At 39.7% G+C, this 16,965-nt stretch overlaps 1 protein-coding gene and 1 long non-coding RNA gene across 2 annotated transcripts; both read right to left on the bottom strand.

The window, feature by feature from the left end:
* Positions 1-12,474: 12,474 nt before the first annotated feature.
* LOC147494470 (uncharacterized) lies at positions 12,475-14,743 on the bottom strand. The gene is made up of 2 exons (XR_015199143.1): positions 14,667-14,743; positions 12,475-12,701 (listed from the first exon to the last, which is right to left on the bottom strand). It is a non-coding gene; the product is annotated as an uncharacterized LOC147494470 (long non-coding RNA).
* Positions 14,744-15,542: 799 nt separating this feature from the next.
* Positions 15,543-16,193, bottom strand: LOC147494469 (uncharacterized). Its single transcript, XM_086568150.1, has one exon. It carries the CDS (start codon positions 16,191-16,193, stop codon positions 15,543-15,545), a length of 651 nt encoding a protein of 216 aa, XP_086424276.1.
* Positions 16,194-16,965: the final 772 nt, after the last annotated feature.

Here is a 16,965-nt window from a genome sequence, read left to right as displayed (position 1 = left end):
GATTCTAAATCTTCAATTCGAAGGAGGATTTGGAATTTAAGAACGCTGCCGCAAGTGGGGGTGGCGGAAAAACCTATGTCCAAGGTGTTTGGAAGTTGGACTGATGGAAAAAAAAACTCCTGACTTTTTAACTAAACTTTTAAACTCCTGAATTTGTTGGATTGGGTATATTTGTTCGATTGTATAATGCTCATAACCCAAATTTTGGGTTTGATTTCATATTTTTACCTACAGTGCAAGGAAAGTTTTGAATTCCTTTCAAAGATATTCAGAAACATAATAAATTTCCTGAATGAAATAAATTTTAATTTCTGAAAGCATCATTCTTCACCAATGCTTAGACTTAGCAGATTTTCGATAAGTATCCATTTTTTGTAAACCAAAATAATAGGCATTATTGCTCTATTCATCATAAATGCCCTACGCCAGATAATGGGTTGATTTTCACCAAATAATCTAAAGTGGGTTTTCTTAGAATTTGTTTGTATTTCGGTATTAGGTTTCCCTGATCAACATTTGATGAAATTTACATCATTTATGATTGGGTAGAAAGATTCAGGTTACTTACATTGTTATATAAGCTCATTTAATTTCCATTACATTGAAAATCTTATACGATTAATAAGGAATCTGCTGACCTATCAATGAGTTTGTTTTATTCGCAATTTCATGGCCAATTATAAATGATTTCTCCTCTACACACGGATAAAACAAACCTTTCAGTGATTCCTTATAGCTGAGAATCACTTATGTGATCCCCATTTGAGGTTATCCAATATTGTTTTGTCTAATTATTGTTGTTTCTTCTTTTGTTCTTTTCTTTAAGAAGACGATTTCGGTGCTTCATTGCTTTTAGCAATAAGTCATCAGTTCAAATAACTATGTACTTCTCATTTTTGCTTAGTCATATATTGTACCTACTTGAAATAAATCAACAAAGAATGTCTACATTGCTAGGAATTCTTATTTTTAGAAGTCTCACATCCAGTTCAAAGGTTCGTTCAATAACCTTGAGCCATTTCTTATCTTCCCCTCTTTTAATATATTTGTTTGGGATTTTTTTATGGTTCTCTAAAATATTTTCACGGGTTTTGAGTTCTTTGAGAGTGATTTGGGGATTTCTTTGCAATTTTCAGTGCCAAGTTGTGTGTTTGACATTTTCAATTTTCTTTATGGTACTGAATTTTCAGGAATTGCAACTTGATGTATTTTCGAAGCAGGAGATGCATGTAGGAAATACAAGGTACTACATCAAATTCGTTGAGCCTCTATACGCCTTCTCCATGTTGTCATTTTAAATTAGCATGTATTTTCTCATTTAAGTTCTGTCGCAATCTTCACAATCAAGTTGTTGTATTTTATGACTTTCTATTATACATGATCATGTCTATTTTATGAAAAAAACTTTGGTTAGGATCAAGCTTGATGTAGTTTACGCCCACAAGAAGTTTATTGTGAAGGGAAATTATTCCAGTCGATTTTTTTTTTTTTTTTTTTTTAACTAATCAATAGAGTTTTTTGTCCTGCTACCTCTCTGTTGCTCAATGAGCTTTTGATATATGCCAATCTCATACCGGCCGCTAAGTTCACATTGAAATATGCCAAGCTGAACATTGATGATGTAATGGCCATAGAACTTTGAAACAAAGCATCGTAGACAAAAGGGACTTGGTGGCTTTTGCAATGTAAAGTTACTTGGTGGTTAGTTATTGTCTGATCGATAGCCCTTGAAGTTTGAAGTTAGTGACTAAGGTTAAAGGCCATAGAAAAAATTGCATCAGTGAAATATATTTCCCTATGCCACTACCTTGTTAAGTAAAATTTAATTATCTTTATTCGGGATTTAATCTATGCTTCCCATGTAAATATTTTGAGTGTACTATGTCAATAAGGTTGGGATAAGGAAATATAATGGCCAAAATAGTGGCAAACAACTGTTGGATCTTTACATACTAAATTAAATTGAGGGGTTGGAAGAGACTTGGCAACTTTTATTTGCATATTTGTTCAAGTATCAATTCTTCAATGAGGTAGGTCCTATCATGTCTTATTGCTTAGTAGGAGTTATATAAGAGCTCGGGTACGTGTCATAGTCATCAGACTCCACTGAAGGCCAGTACTGGATAATTTTGTTAGTGTATACCAAAACCAAGATATTTGATCAAAGAAGTATTGGGGAGTTGCATATTGTCGAGTTGTTAAAATCACAAACGAATCTAATCTTGCCCACTCATGTTGAAGTGCAGAGTAGCTACAGTTTCAATAGAGTTGCTTTGCCGGTGTATACATTCTTTAGAAACAATAGCACCTATTTATGGAACTGTATGAAAGAGTAAAACAGGCTATTGGCAAACGTGATTGAGCAATGGCAGTGGAGGCTTTAGGAAGGACCTTGATAGAAGTGGCCTAAATTAAGGCCGAGTGTTTAGAAGCTTAATTGGATTGCATGAACTCTTAACTTAAATATGTCTCAGTTTTTATATGAACAGAAGAATAATATTATTTTTTTTTTTTTCCTTGGTAAAGTGACATTGCATGAACCTACTCTCTCATCTTTAATACTAATGACTACTTATTTCTCAATCAATTATGGTGTACGTATTGTTAAAAAAAAAATTACGATGAGGAAGAAAGAAGGCTTGGCTGATTATTGATGTTTTCCAGAAGTAGATCTCACAAGATAATATATTGATGGTATTAAGACTTCTCTACCGAAGCTCCCAAAGTTGAAGCGGAGTAGATAAGAGAGTATGGAACTCAGTATGCAAGATGTTCTTTTTCTTGCGAATGACATAAATGTAGGTCATTTTCCATTGTTTCCCAGCATTGTCACCAAATTCGGCGTTTTTTTGAAAAAAACGCGTTTAAAACCCGAGATATTGGCAAGGCGTCTGGTTCCAGTTTAAAACCCGAGTTTTTCAAAAAAAAAACCCGTTTTAAACGTTTTAAACGCGTTTTAAACTTAAAAAACGTTTAAAACCCGAGATTTTGAAAATCTCCCGTTTAAAACTTTTTTTTTTTTTTTTTTTTTTTTTTTTTTTTAAATCTAAAAGAAAACACGAAGAAGAAAAAGGGTTTTGGAATTTACCTTTTTGAAGAGTGGGAGTTAGATTGACTTATTGAGACAGTTTTATTTTGTTTTGGACTATTAATAATTAATTATAAATTTAAAAGTTATTAACTTATTTGTAGAACTTGATTATGCCATTATGGTTGGTAATTAGTAGTATCTTATTTAGAGTCGTGTTTTGGTACTGAATCTAAAACTTCTAGTATTTGGATGAGTAATGATAATTTGATACTTTCATGTATTTGAATTATTTTTATTTGTATTTTATGTGTAAATTCTTTTTTCCACTCTTATAAAAAAAATCAAATTCTTTATCTATTATATTCTTTATCATCGGTTTTTACCGTTTCTTTTACGTATTGTACGTATTATACGTTTTAAACCCGTTTTACCGTTTTAAACCCGTTTTTTATGCCCCACGTTTTTTTACGCTTTTTTTTTTTTTTTTTTTCCCAAGACGTTCCGTTTAAAACACGAACTAAGTTTTTTTCAAATACACCGTTTTAAACCCGTACCGTACTTGGTGACGATGTTTCCCAGTGGTCATTTCTCCACTAGCTGGCATCTTAGTTTCTACAATCTAAATCTATGACAGTTTCAAACTTCCAATTAATGGATTTTTCAAGTTTGCAAGTTCTTCGACGCAGCTGTTGCAAAGGGGCTGAGAACTAGTAAGCAAATGAAGCTATGTATGAATGTGGATCTTCAGTTGAGAATGAGAATTTGAAGTTGTTAAGTGGCTGTCAGTAACCCACTTTAAGCTTAGAGTGTTGGCCTACTAATTAATATGTAATGATCTAGACTCTAGAGTCCAAGAGTACTATACTTACCATATCATTAGTGGTGAAGTGTTATTATTGTTACCATATATTATAGAATTATGTTATTATTGTTATTTTCATTGAAAATTATGTTTGCATATGGATGGGTACAGAACCAGACACGGACGAGCGTTATAAAAATAATTAAATAGATAAATGTTTACACTTGGCGTTAACGATGGTGTGTTATTATTTGTTACTAATTATTACTAATTTAACAAGAAATGTATAGCAAGCCCAGCCATCGGTGGGCAGATTTGCTATTCTGTCGAATAAAACATTTGGTGAAAATGTTACCACGTGTTCATTATACAAATGGGCTTATGCATTAAGCACATCAACCAAAATTAAAACCTTGAAAATTAATAGGCCAGACATAATAGGTTTTGAAATAGCAGGCCCGGCCATTGGTTGGGCTGCATGGCTAGTTCTATGTAGTTCTCTCAAGTTACAATTCCATCGTTAAAACTATGGGTGTATTGTATTAATCATCAAAAAAATACTATATCATTTCGTTTAAGGTGCTTCTCTCAATTTTTTTTTTGATACACATCTCTCATTCCTCCTAACATTGTTAATATTCGCACCTGAGTCACAACTTGCACTGTGGAAATTGGGGAAATTGCTAGTGTCCTACCAAAAGGGGCATGACTAGCCTACCCAATAATAGACAAAAAATATTGTCCAGTTACTTGTTATGTTTTCTAAACATTTAAAGTTGGGTTAAGTAGTATTACTCCGACTAGACGAGCCAATTAAGATTCCACCCACCCACTAGATGGGAAATTAGGGTCTCTCCCTCCCCCCCCAAAAAAAAAAAAAAAAAAAAAATCAAATTGAGTTGATCATGTCTTTTTTTTTTTGGATTTGGAGAGGAGACCCTAATTTCCCATCTAGTGGGGAAATCCTAATTGGCTCATCTTGTGTGTGTATGGCCGGGGGTGGGTAATACTACTTAACCGGGGGTGTAGATGTATTGTTTTCTTACTACAACCTGACGTTGGGGTTGAAGGGGAATGGCTGCACTCTTCCTTAGGATAAGAGTTGCCTACGTATCAAGTTTCTTCGGTAAACTTGAATCAAGCCTTACGTAGTTTATCTCTCTCTACTTATAGATGTTTGAGCTGACTTTCCTTATTTGCTCCAGGCCATTGTCAAGTCTAGATCCATATTTTGTGCTATCTTGATGATTCATCATTACTCCTGATATTACAAAGTAAATGTCTCCTTGATTGGTGCGTTGACTGAGCTCCAGGATCGCGGTAGATCATTTGTTTCCATGTATGGCTAGACCAGATACTTGGAATGACCTGAGTCTGGGTCGTGGGTACGTCTTGGTAGTTTGGTACGAGCCGATGACGTACTAGCTGTGAAGATACGATCTGGTGTGTGGACACGTGTGTTGTAGTGATATGAATGTAGAACAGAGGGTACTTACATAGCCCCCTTTATTTTATTTATTCTTTGGACAGCTGTGATGTGTAAAGAGAAGATAAAATAAAGTTTACAAACACGTGTTATATAGTTGGCTCGTTTGAATAAGTTTGGAAAATGTGCGGGAACTGTTGGATTTGGTCCATATGCCCAAATCGCGGCGGTTTGTGGGCGAGGTTATGATTTCTTTTTGTGGGAAGGCGAAATATTTTGTCTGTTTTCGAGATTTGTGCGGCTGAAGGGTTTCATTTCCTCATTCCACCAACACAACAGAAGAGAAAAAAGCAGAGAAAGAAAAAAAAAAATAAAACACCAAATCTTTTCGTCTTCTCGTCTTCAGGTGCATTTCTTTCAATAAAAAATTTGATCTTTTATTTCAATTTGCTTTTGTAATGTCGATGGCTAGTGATAGTTTGAGTGGGGAAGTTGAGAGAGATCAGTGGAGAGAGAAAATTGTAAGTGATGGAGATGTTGGTGTTAGGGCACGTACTGGAGGTGAGGCATCATCGTTCTCTTCAGTGGAGACGATGACTGAGGAGACGGTGTCTAGGTTAGTGTTTGATAACTTTGGGGAGTTGAGAAGGGAATTTGGGATTGATAACTCGATCTGATGATATTCGACTTGAGTGGTGAGCAGAACGTTTTTGGTTCGGATTATATGCCTCGAAATGGTGGGGTTGTAATTACGTATGGCCATCTGAAGGCGGGTTGAGGTTTCCATTCTCGGGTTTGACCTTGGACGTTCTAAACTTCTGTGGGAAGGTACCTTTGCAATTTATGGGTAATAGTTGGAGGGTGTTGCATGTTCTGGATCTGTTGAGACAGAGGGGTTACAATATTTGTTTGTCTGACGTGCTAGAGCACTTTACTGTGAAAATATCGTCTGCGATGAACTTTGGTTTCCAAGTGATGAGGGGTAAATCACCGGTGATAGTTGGTGTGAGTAAGGAGGAATGGTGGCGTAAGCCTCTGTTGATTATGGGGAGTTATTGTCCTCCTGGTCGTGAATTGGATAATCGTTGTGTGAGGACTGATGGTAGGTCGTTATCTCTGTGTAGGTCGTTTACTTGTGTAGGTTGTTTGTTTGTGTAGGTCGTTTACTTGTGTAGGTCGTTTGTTTTGGTTATGAGTTGATATGATTACATTATGATATTTGTTTGTTTTGTAGAGGTCGTGATTCGTGGGCATACTTCTACGGGGGCTATTGAAGAATTTGCAAAGCTGAGTTGGGAGGAGAAGGCATCTTTGTTAGAGGAGGTTGCACATTACTTTAAGAAGTGCGGAGGTGAGAAGATTAATCGGAAGAAGGTTGAGAAGAAGAAAAGGGCCCGAAAGCTAGTCTATAATATCTCTGATTCTAACTTGGACACTGAGATGGAAAGAGAGGAGCAAAGGAGGGCACCTGTTTCTAGAGTGAAAACGGCTGGAGGCTTAGGTAGTCATTCTGTGTCGAGACGACTTGAGGGGGGTGATGGTGATTGGGCTGGTCGTGGAGGTGGGAGTGCTGGGGGGAGTGGTGATGCTCCCGCTCCTTTTCTTAGGCCTCAGCTGAAGAGGCATCTGAGGTGGCTGAGCCTGAGGGGGTGGAAGAGGACTCGAACTGAGTTTGAGGAATGACTTGTTTCGGTAGAAGGTCGTACCTCATCAGGTTGGGCTCCTTTGAAGAGGATGAACCTAAGGGAGCTGGCGGTGGATGTTGGGGGGGCTGATGCTCGGGCAAGAAGAAAGTTGGTGAGACTGAGCCAGCTACCCAAAAGTGTAAGGGGTCGGGGAGTGCGGTCCCGAGTGACAAGAGTGGTGATTCTGACGTTCTGGATAGAACAATCACCTATGAAGACCCCGTGTGTAGGTTGAAGCGGCTAGTGAAGAATAAGGACTGCAGCTTCAAATCTTCACTAGTTGCGAAATGGGTTGCTGGAGAGTATTGCCCTGGATGGAGATAGGCTCCAGCTGGAGACTGGGAAGGACTTGGAGGTGAACCTTAAAGATATGGATTGCTATCTGTGCTTTGTACGTGTCCTTCCGATTTGGCTTTGTGCTTTTGAGTTGTTGCTTTTTTGACTTATTTTGTTGATTTGTCAGGTTCGGGCCATGTATAGAAAGCTGAAGGAGATGGCAGCTATCTCTGACCTATTCAAGAAAGAGCTGGAGGTTGTGAAGGAAACTTATGACAAGCTGCTGGCTGTTCAAGAGGTTGAACGAGCTGAAGTGGTTGGGCTTAGGTCTCAGGTCGGGGAGCTGGCTGGGAAAGTAGCTTTGTTGCAGTCATCTCTTGATGCTTCAAGGGTGGAGGTAGAGTATTGGGTTGCTGAGAGCAAGCAATCGCAGGCCATTGCTGAACGAGCTCAGAATGAGTACAACGACCTGGTTGATTTGGTGGAGAGCGGGGATGTCTACGTTCTAGTGGATGATTATATGATGTTAGAACGTAAGTACAAAACCCTCAAAAGGTCTGTTGAAAGTGGGGCTGCAACAATAACTGTGGAGAGTACTGATGCAGATGCTACTAGATGATCTGATTTGCCAATCGACCTGGGTGCTACTCCTGCTGCTCAGTCCTCTGAAGAAGTTGCCACTGAAGTGCTGAATGCAAGCGGTGATCCAGCTAGCGGCCCTGTTGGTGAAGATGGTTGTAATATGGACCCCTTGAGTGTGGAGACTCTGGCTTGTGTCAACTGATTGTGCTCTTCTTGTAATTTTGTTTGAGGATGGATGAAGTTTTTGAACTTATTATCCCTTTCGTTGTTGATACTGATAACTTATATTTTTGTTGGGGATGCTGAGGTCGTTTTCCCAGGATAATTTGGGGGCCTCTAGTGTCTAACCGAAAATATATTAAGTGAAAATATTTAAATTACTTACTTGCTTTTCAATGAGATTGTCTTTGAATTTTGTATGACTGTGATTCCTTCCACTGCTTTTTGATTTGTTCTTTGACGACCTGTGCTGCATCGTAGTAAACACGACGACTGTTGAGCTTTGTTAGATCGTCAGATGCTTGTAGGTCATAGGTGTATGTGTACGACCTGATAGATGCACGTAGTTGGCACCTAGGTTTCCTCCTGTCTTTAGGTGTGTGTATTGATTTAATCATTCCTTTTAGGGGAACTTCTTATTGATTTTTGACTGATAATTAGACTTTGATTGGTAATTATAGTTGAGTTAAACTTAACCCTTTCAGAGGCCTTAAATTGAGTTGGGGTCCTTTTGGGGGTCCATGGGATTATATTTGACTGATAATTGGCCTTTGAGTGGCAATTACAGTTGAATCATGCTTAACCCTGGCGTTGGTGTTAAGTTGATTTGTGGTCCTTTTGGGGGACCGTGGATTGGATTTGATTGATAATTGACCACTGCGTGGTAATTATAGGTCGTGCTTAACCCTGACATTAGTGTACGACTTGATACTTTGATGTCCCAGATCGGGTAGTGAGTGCAAGATGTGTGGTACTCATGTAATGCAAGGATAACATTTATACGTGAAATGGTGATGGACTTTTATTCATATTGATTTGATACACCTGGAGACAAATTACTGATAAAAATGTTTGAGTAGTGTTGTGTTCCAAGGTCGGGGAAGCATATCACCGAGCTGAGTTTTGATCCAGTAAGCTCCATTTCCAACGACTTTGTAAACTATGTATGGGCCCTCCCAAGTTGGGCAAGATTCGATGGTGCTAAGGTTTTTTTGAGGACTAGGTCGCCAGCTTGGAAAGATCTTGGGACGACCTTCTTGTTGTAAGATCATTGGATAGTTTGGTGGTACCGAGCTAGGGATATTGCAGCTGTTTCCCTTCGCTCCTCAAGGAGGTTGACTTCTTTGGCTAAGATGTCGTCATTTTCACCTTATTCGACGATGTCAGATCGTGTGGTTGTTATTGTAAGTTCTGATGGTACGACTGCTTCTGTTCTGAAGCAAAGTGTGAAAGGGGATTCGTTAGTACTGGCTCGGGATATTGTTCTGTATGCCCATAAGATGTTCTCGAGTTGTTCTGGCCATTGGCTTTTCTTGCTCTCTAACTTCTTTTGGAGATTTTCTTTGATGTATTTGTTTGTAGCCTTTGCTTGGCCATTGTTTTGTGCATATCTAGGTGTAGAAAATGCTTAAGTGATAGCACCATTTTTGTAGGAACTCCCTGACTTGTGTTCCAGCAAATTGAGTTTCGTTGTCCATGACTAGGGTGTGGGGTAGACCAAATCTTGTGATGATATTGGTCCATATGAAGTTGATAACGTGGACTTCCTTAACTTGTACTAGTGGTATTGCTTTAACCCATTTGGTAAAGTAATATGTGGCTGCAAGGATGTATTTGAGTCTTGTCTTCTTTTATGGGATAAATGGGCCCATGATGTCTAGCCCCCACATATGGAAAGGCCAGGGGCTGGCTACGTTGATCAACTCTCGTGCTGAACTTAGATGGTTTTGGCCAAATGTTTGACATTGGTGGCACTTGAGAACATACTTTTTTGCTTCGGTGTGCATGCCTGGCCAATAATACCCTTGGGCGATTGTTTTATGGGCCAGAGATCTTGCTCCTGCATGGTTGCCACATTCGTCTTTGTGAATTTCATCGAAGATGAGTTGGCCTTCGCGTGGAGTTATGCACCTTAGGTGGGGTCCTCCTACGGATTTGCGGAACAATCATCCGTTGATCACGATGTATTTGGAGGCTCGAAATTGTATGGCATGAGCATTCTTTGCCTCTGCTGGGAGCTCGCAATGTAAGATAAATTTCAGGAATGGGCTTATCCAAGATTGGGTGATCTCCTTTTTGGATGAGGGCTAGAAGTCTGTGAGGCTGTTAACACTTTCTTGTTGATAGACATGCCTCTCTAAGATGTCAATGTAGACGGTGCTGGGACATGCATCTTGGGTTTTCGAGGCTAAGAAAGCCAGGCTGTCTGCATGGCTGTTATCCTCTCGGGGAATGTGTTCCAAGGAGAACGTGGTGAACGAGCTGATGATATCATTGACGACCGAGCATACTTGGTTAAGTTTGCTCCATTTGTCATGTACTCTTTGGTGATCTGTTTGACGATTAGTTGTGAGTCACTGTGAGCTTTGAATTTTTGAACTTGTAGATGTTGTGCCATGCGGAGGCCTATGATTAATGCTTCATATTCCGCTTCGTTGTTGGATGTGGCGAAATCGATCTTGATGAACTTTTGTAACTGGGTTCCTTATGGTGAAGTTAACACATCCCCCAGTCCACTACCGCTGTTGTTGCATGCTCCATCTACGTAGAGGTGCCATGTGTCTAGGGTAGTTGGTTGCTGGAGTGAAGTAATGGGCTCGGGTTCCTAGTGGACATCTTCGACAGGGAAGTCCACAAGGAAGTCAGCAACGACCTGACCTTTGCGAGATGTTCTGGGAACAAACTCGATGTGATGTTCTCCGAGTTCTTCAGCCCATTTGGCCATGCAGGCTGTTTTGTTGTTAGAACTCAAAACCTGCTTGATGGATATATCTGTTATGACCTTGATGCTGTGAACCTGGAAGTAAGGTCAAAACTTGCGAGCAGAGTATAACAAAGATAACATTGTTTTCTCAATTACCGAGTAATGCTTTTCTGAATTTGCCAATGTCTTGTTGGTGAAATAGACTGGTTTTTCGATTCCCTCACTTTCGCGAAAGAGGACTGAGCTGATGGCAAAGTTAGTGGTCGCCAGGTAAAACCCTAGTGTTTCTCCTTCATTTGGTTTGGACAAGACGGGCGGAGTTGATAGGTAAGCCTTCAGGTTGTTGAAAGCTTTGTGGCATTCGTCTGTCCATGTGAATGTTGTGCCCTTCTTTAATATTTGCAGGAACGGTTTGCATTTGTCAGATGCACGTGAGATGAATCTGTTGAGGGCTGAAACCATGCCAGATAGCATGTGAATTTGCTGCTTGGACGTTGGTTCTAGCATTTCGAGGAGAGCTCATATTTGTTTGGGTGGTTTGCTTCAATGCGTCTTTGTGATATCCCAAAAATTTCCCTAAGGCTACCCCAAATACTCACTTTGCTGGGTTGAGCTTATTTTGTTTTGGCGCAATCTTTCGAAGGCTTCTTGCAGGTGAGAAATGTGATCTCCAGCCTTTGCGCTTTTGACTACCATGTCGTCTATGTAAACATCCATGGTGTCGCCTAGTAAGTCTTTGAACATTTTGGTGACAAGTCTCCAGCGTTCTTCAAGGCAAACGGTAGGACGTTGTAGTAGAACGTTCCTTGTTCGGTTATGAAGGACATTTTTTCCTGGTTTTCTTTTGCAAGTGGTATCTGATTGTATCCGTTGTATGCGTTCATAAATGATAGAAGTTCATGTCCGCAGGTTTGATCCACCAGTATGTCAATCATGGGTAGGGGAAAACTATCCTTTGGGCAATGCTTGTTGATGTTGATGAAGTCTATGCAGAGTCGTACTTGGCCATTTTTCTTGGGAACGGTTACAATGTTTGCTAACAAGGTCGGGTATTCGACATCTCTGATGAATCCCACATTTTTTAGCTTTTCTATCTCTTCATTGACGGCTTTTTGAAATTTGAGTGCTAGTTTCTTAGGTTGTTGCTTGATAGGCTTTACAGTTGGATTTACATTTAATTTGTGGCAAGTGACCTGAGGGTCGATTCCTGGCATATCAATATACGACCAAGCAAAAACATCTTTATTTAGAGATAGAAAATTGACAAGTTGCTCCTTGACCTTGGGGTCTAAATCAGCCCCTACATAAACATATTTTAGGTTATCACTTGTGCTCAAATTGACTTTCTCTCCAGGTTTGATTTGTGCTTGTTTTCCTTTGAGCTTGTCTGTTGTTGATGTTAGAGTGCTGGAAGCTTGAGGATCTTGCGGCTTTGTGATGTCTTTGGTTTGGACGACCTGAGCTTTGGTCGTTGTTGTTGCACTAACTTGGTCGCACCGATGAGCTTCCAGTTGGTTGCTTCTGAGCTCCATGATGCCTCGGGGTCCAGGGAACTGCAGGACTTGGTGTAAGCTTGATGGAACTTGTCACAGCCCGAATTTCTAAACAATTAAAAAAAATGAATATTTGAAATATAAATATCTCAAACATCACTTGGTTCAATTGTCTAAAAACCCAGGCTATGACGGGGTGGATACAACACATGTCAAAACCTAAAACCCACATCATAAAGAATCTTAACAACAAAAATAATCTCCAAAAATTCTCTTTATTACTTTATGCAAGTTTATCTTTCATAAAAAATCATCAATATAACATTCTAAGAATAACAGGTCCTCAACATCGTATTCTCATGTCATATGAAAAGAATACTACGTTATTACATCATTCCAATAAGAATCAGACCTAAAAGAAAACTAACGGACTGCTCCAGGCAAGAATCCCAAATCAAACGCCGCAGTTCCATTGCCTTCCACCTATGTTCCCAAGAACACACCCACGTTGCCAAAACAAAGCAAACATGGGTCAGCAAAATGGAATTTGCTGGTATGAGTAGACTAACAACATATAAACATTATTATACTTTAATTATCCAAACAATCACGTTATATTTTCCCATAACTTAATCATTCTCAGCTTGGAAGAAAGGTAGTTCCGTCATTTCAACCGGCATAGTTTCTTCCCAAGCAAAACTTTCATTATATTAACTCATTCTAATAACTCGTTTTAATATTTAAATCATTGAATTAAAACTTACCGATATCCACTGCTGTATAAGGGTAGGACCGCGTCCCTGCACAAAATGTTATTAAGTCCTACCCTCCTGCAAAAGAAAGTTAGAACTTCTATATAACATATGTAGATATCCTATAGTTATTCAAAAGAAAACCCAAACACTCGTATAATCAAATTAATACCACTAACCCGCAAGGCGAATACCTTAGTTCCTCTCTAGGGCAGTCCAAACAATCTGGTCATTCATGGCACATTCAATGAATACCCATATATAACGCTAACGGGCCATTTATGGCACATTCAATAAATGCCCACCTAACATATGACATCAACAGTCATAAAACTCAATTCTAAAACTTGAGGGGTGGAGAGTTCTAAAAGAGGTGGTAAATTTGTTTATGCATTATTGCACTTTATTACATATATTATTTCAGAGAACGAAGGAATATTTTGATTTATGTATTTTTTGTTACGCGTTATTAATATACCGATGTCTAAGTGTCATAACGTTGCATATCATAAAAACTTAAATATCACATAGTAGTTAATACACATACACACGTATATATAACGGTCTTAGCCTAAAGCCAAGCATGCTAATAGCCTTAGACCTATCTTAATAACTCAAATCATAATCCGAGTTAAAAGGTCAAAATTGGGTTAACTGGTCAAAGTCAACCATAGTCAAAAGTCAACTTTGGTCAAAGTCAACTCTGGTCAAAGTCAAAGTCGACCTGCCAAGGGTCAACAGCAATCAACCAACCCCAAACTCCTCTAACCCAAAAGCCCAAAGCCTAAGGCCCAAATCTAAAACAAAAATCCAAATTGAAATTCAAACAAATTAAACACCCAAGCCCACATTTTTTTTGTTCGGCTTGGCCCAAGCCCAACAAAAAAAACCGACACTGTTCATCTTCTCTCTTCCACTATCCAGCGCTTCCACCACCGATCAACCACCGCCAGCCACCGCTCGCCACCACTTTTCAACCTAGCGGTTTGCTTCCTTTTTAAAAACCCTACATACCTATACTAACCAATCTCAATTCCCTTATACGATGAAAACTCGTGATCGACGCCATTAATGGCTGCTCAAGCTTCCCTTCCCACTCTCCAGTACCCAATCTCCCTTCAACAATCAACAATCAAAGCTACAACCTAACCTTACAACAAAACCAACAAACCAAATTATTCAAACAATCAAAATCATGACGATTTGGTTTTTTGTTTAGACGCCATTACTGCTCCTCCGGAGCTTCAACAGCCCATATCGCGACAACAACAAATCATCACCAATAAACCACCAACAATTTCCAATCAAAATAAAAAGGAGTTCAAACTAAAACAATTTTCGACAATTTCCTTCATTTTGACGACGCCAAGTAAAAAATTTCGTCCGAGCTCTAACAGAGTAAACTTCCTAGTTTCACTAGTCAACTTCTAACAGTTCACTTTAAACTCTTAGAGTTCAACAGGGTTAACAATTCACTTCAGAGTTAACAAAAATTTCATTTTCAGAGTTCACGGTTTAATATCAATTGCGCAATATCCTAGCATTTAACCGGTTTTAACGATTCCGGTTTTAACGATACAACGATTACCAAGGATAATAGCAAAAAGGCAGTAAAATGCGCATAAACTGTAGACAGCAAAATTATTTCTTTATACATGTCAAATTCTAGATTTAGTGAAATAGAAAAACTACTCACTGTTTATAAACCGAACAGCGAGAAAATCCTGAAAGACCGAAGTCGACTGTTGCGCGAAAGGACGATCTTCCTCGTTCAACACCTTTTCTTCTTTCAGTAAAACTCCATTTTTTTTCTAAAACTCTCGCTGTGTTTTTTTTTTCCAACCCTATTCTGTTTTCTTTTTGTTAAAAACAAAACCCCCGAAATAGGGAAGAAGGTTTATCCCATAAACCCACGTCTCCTATTTCCACTAACACTTATCATATTCTATTTTATCTATTGTCTATTATCTATTATTATTATTAATATTATTATTATTATAGGAAAAGCAAAATAAAAGACGGGGTGTTATAGAACTGCTTGGATCTTGTGAATCCACTTGCGTCCCAAGATGACAGTGTATGACGACTTGACATCAATCACACTAAAGTGTGTTGATGTCTTGACCATGTCCTCTTTTTCTTCAATGGAGACTGGTAGGATGACGTCTCCAATGGCATTTGTGCGGTCTCCATTGAACCCGTAGAGTGGTGCATTTGACTCTATCATCACCGAGTCTGACAGGTGCATATCCTTGTATGTTTGATAAAAGAAGATGTTGTAGGAGCTGCCTGGATCGATTAGGACCCGTTTGACTATCCATCCGTTGATCTTGACGTACACTACCAGGGCATCATTGTGGGGTAGGCACACCTTGTCAAAATCTTCCTCGGTAAATGATATGGAGGTCGTAGATTGAGAGCTGGTAGGAGTGATTACTTTAGCTTTGTGGGAGAGGTGGTAGATTTCTTGCAGTGCTCCTACACGCCTGTGCTTTTCATGACCTGAGGTTTCGTTGTTAGAGGTGTTTGTAATCATGTGGATTACCTTTTCCTCGTCGTGATTAGAGGAGTGCTATCTCCTATTGTGCCTAGACCGACCTGGAGATTTAGATCGTCGGGTTGTTCCGTAAGCGAGGACCTCTTTGCCTTTGCGCTGGGTCATCAACTCTTCGTACTTTATGTACTTGTCGACTCTGTGGTACATGTCGTCTAGGCATTCTGGTTTGTTCCGCATGAGAGACCCTGCTAGATCGGAGTCGTCTAGGAGTGTGTTGGTGAATGCAAAAGTTTCAAAGCTGTCCTTGAGGCCTGGCTCCATTGATAGGAATTCCTTCTTGAAACGTCCTAGAAAAGCGCAGATGGTTTCGCCGTATGCTTGTTTCAGCTGGAACAGGGAGTCTAGGTCGGTTTGTTTCTTCTTGTTGTGGACGAACTCTGCCGTGAACATCTCAGCCAGCTTGTCGAGGTTGTTGATTGAATCAGGAGTGAGTGTGTAGAACCATTCTAATGCTCCGTCCTTTAGGCTGGCTGGAAAGAGTTTGCACTTTAGGTAATCATATTCTGGAGCGTTGTAGAGTGCAAGGATCTGGCTGAAGCGCGCTATGTGCTGGCCTGGACATGAGCTACCGTCGTACAACGTGAACTTTGGTTGGATGAACTCTGTGGGAGGTTGCTTGTCCCTGACTTCGGTGGTAAATGGTGATGCCTTGTACGACTGTAGCATCTTTTGGACGATCTAGGCTACGCTGGCCTTTTCGTTTGACTTCTCCAATCTCTGGGCGAAGTCTTCTAGTTGTTGATTGGTGATCGCAGTAAGGGCTATGACTGCATTGTTGTCAACTGCGTCTGGAGTCACATTGTTGGTGTTGGAGGTGGTTTGCTCGCGCAAGGCTTGGTTTTCTTGTTGGAGCGTGGTGAATGACTCATTAAGGAACTTGACCTGATCAACGAGAGCTTGTAGTTGTGCATCCATGGTGGTTTTTTAACCAACTTCGTGGCTTGAGAAAATAGTGTGTGTGTTTTTTCTCAAGGAAACGAACCAGCAGACGGCGCCAATGTAGATGTACTGTTTTCTTACTACGACCTGACGTTGGGTTGAAGGGGAATGGTTGCACTCTTGTTTGGGATAAAAGTTGCCTACGTATCAAGTTTCTTCGGTAAACTTGAATCAAGCCTTACGTAGTTCATCTCTCTCTACTTATAGATGTTTGAGTTGACTTTCCTTATTTGCTCCAGGCCGTTGTCAAGTGTAGATCAATATCTTGTGCTATTTTGATGATTCGTCATTACTCCTGATGTTACAAAGTAAATGTCTCCTTGATTGGTGCGTTGACTGAGCTCTAGGGTCGCGGTATATCCTTTGTTTCCATGTATGGTTGGACCTGATGTTTGGAATGGCTTGAGTTTGGGTCGTGGGTATGTCTTGGTCGCTTGGTACGAACTGATGATGTACAAGCTGTGAAGATACGATCTGGTGTGTGGACACGTGTGCTGTA

Source organism: Coptis chinensis, chromosome 6, assembly GCF_015680905.1.
Source record: "Coptis chinensis isolate HL-2020 chromosome 6, ASM1568090v1, whole genome shotgun sequence".
NCBI classification, from domain to species: Eukaryota; Viridiplantae; Streptophyta; class Magnoliopsida; order Ranunculales; family Ranunculaceae; genus Coptis; species Coptis chinensis.
The sequence above is the reverse complement of the archived record's forward strand: the minus strand, read 5'-3'. Positions and strand labels throughout refer to the sequence as shown.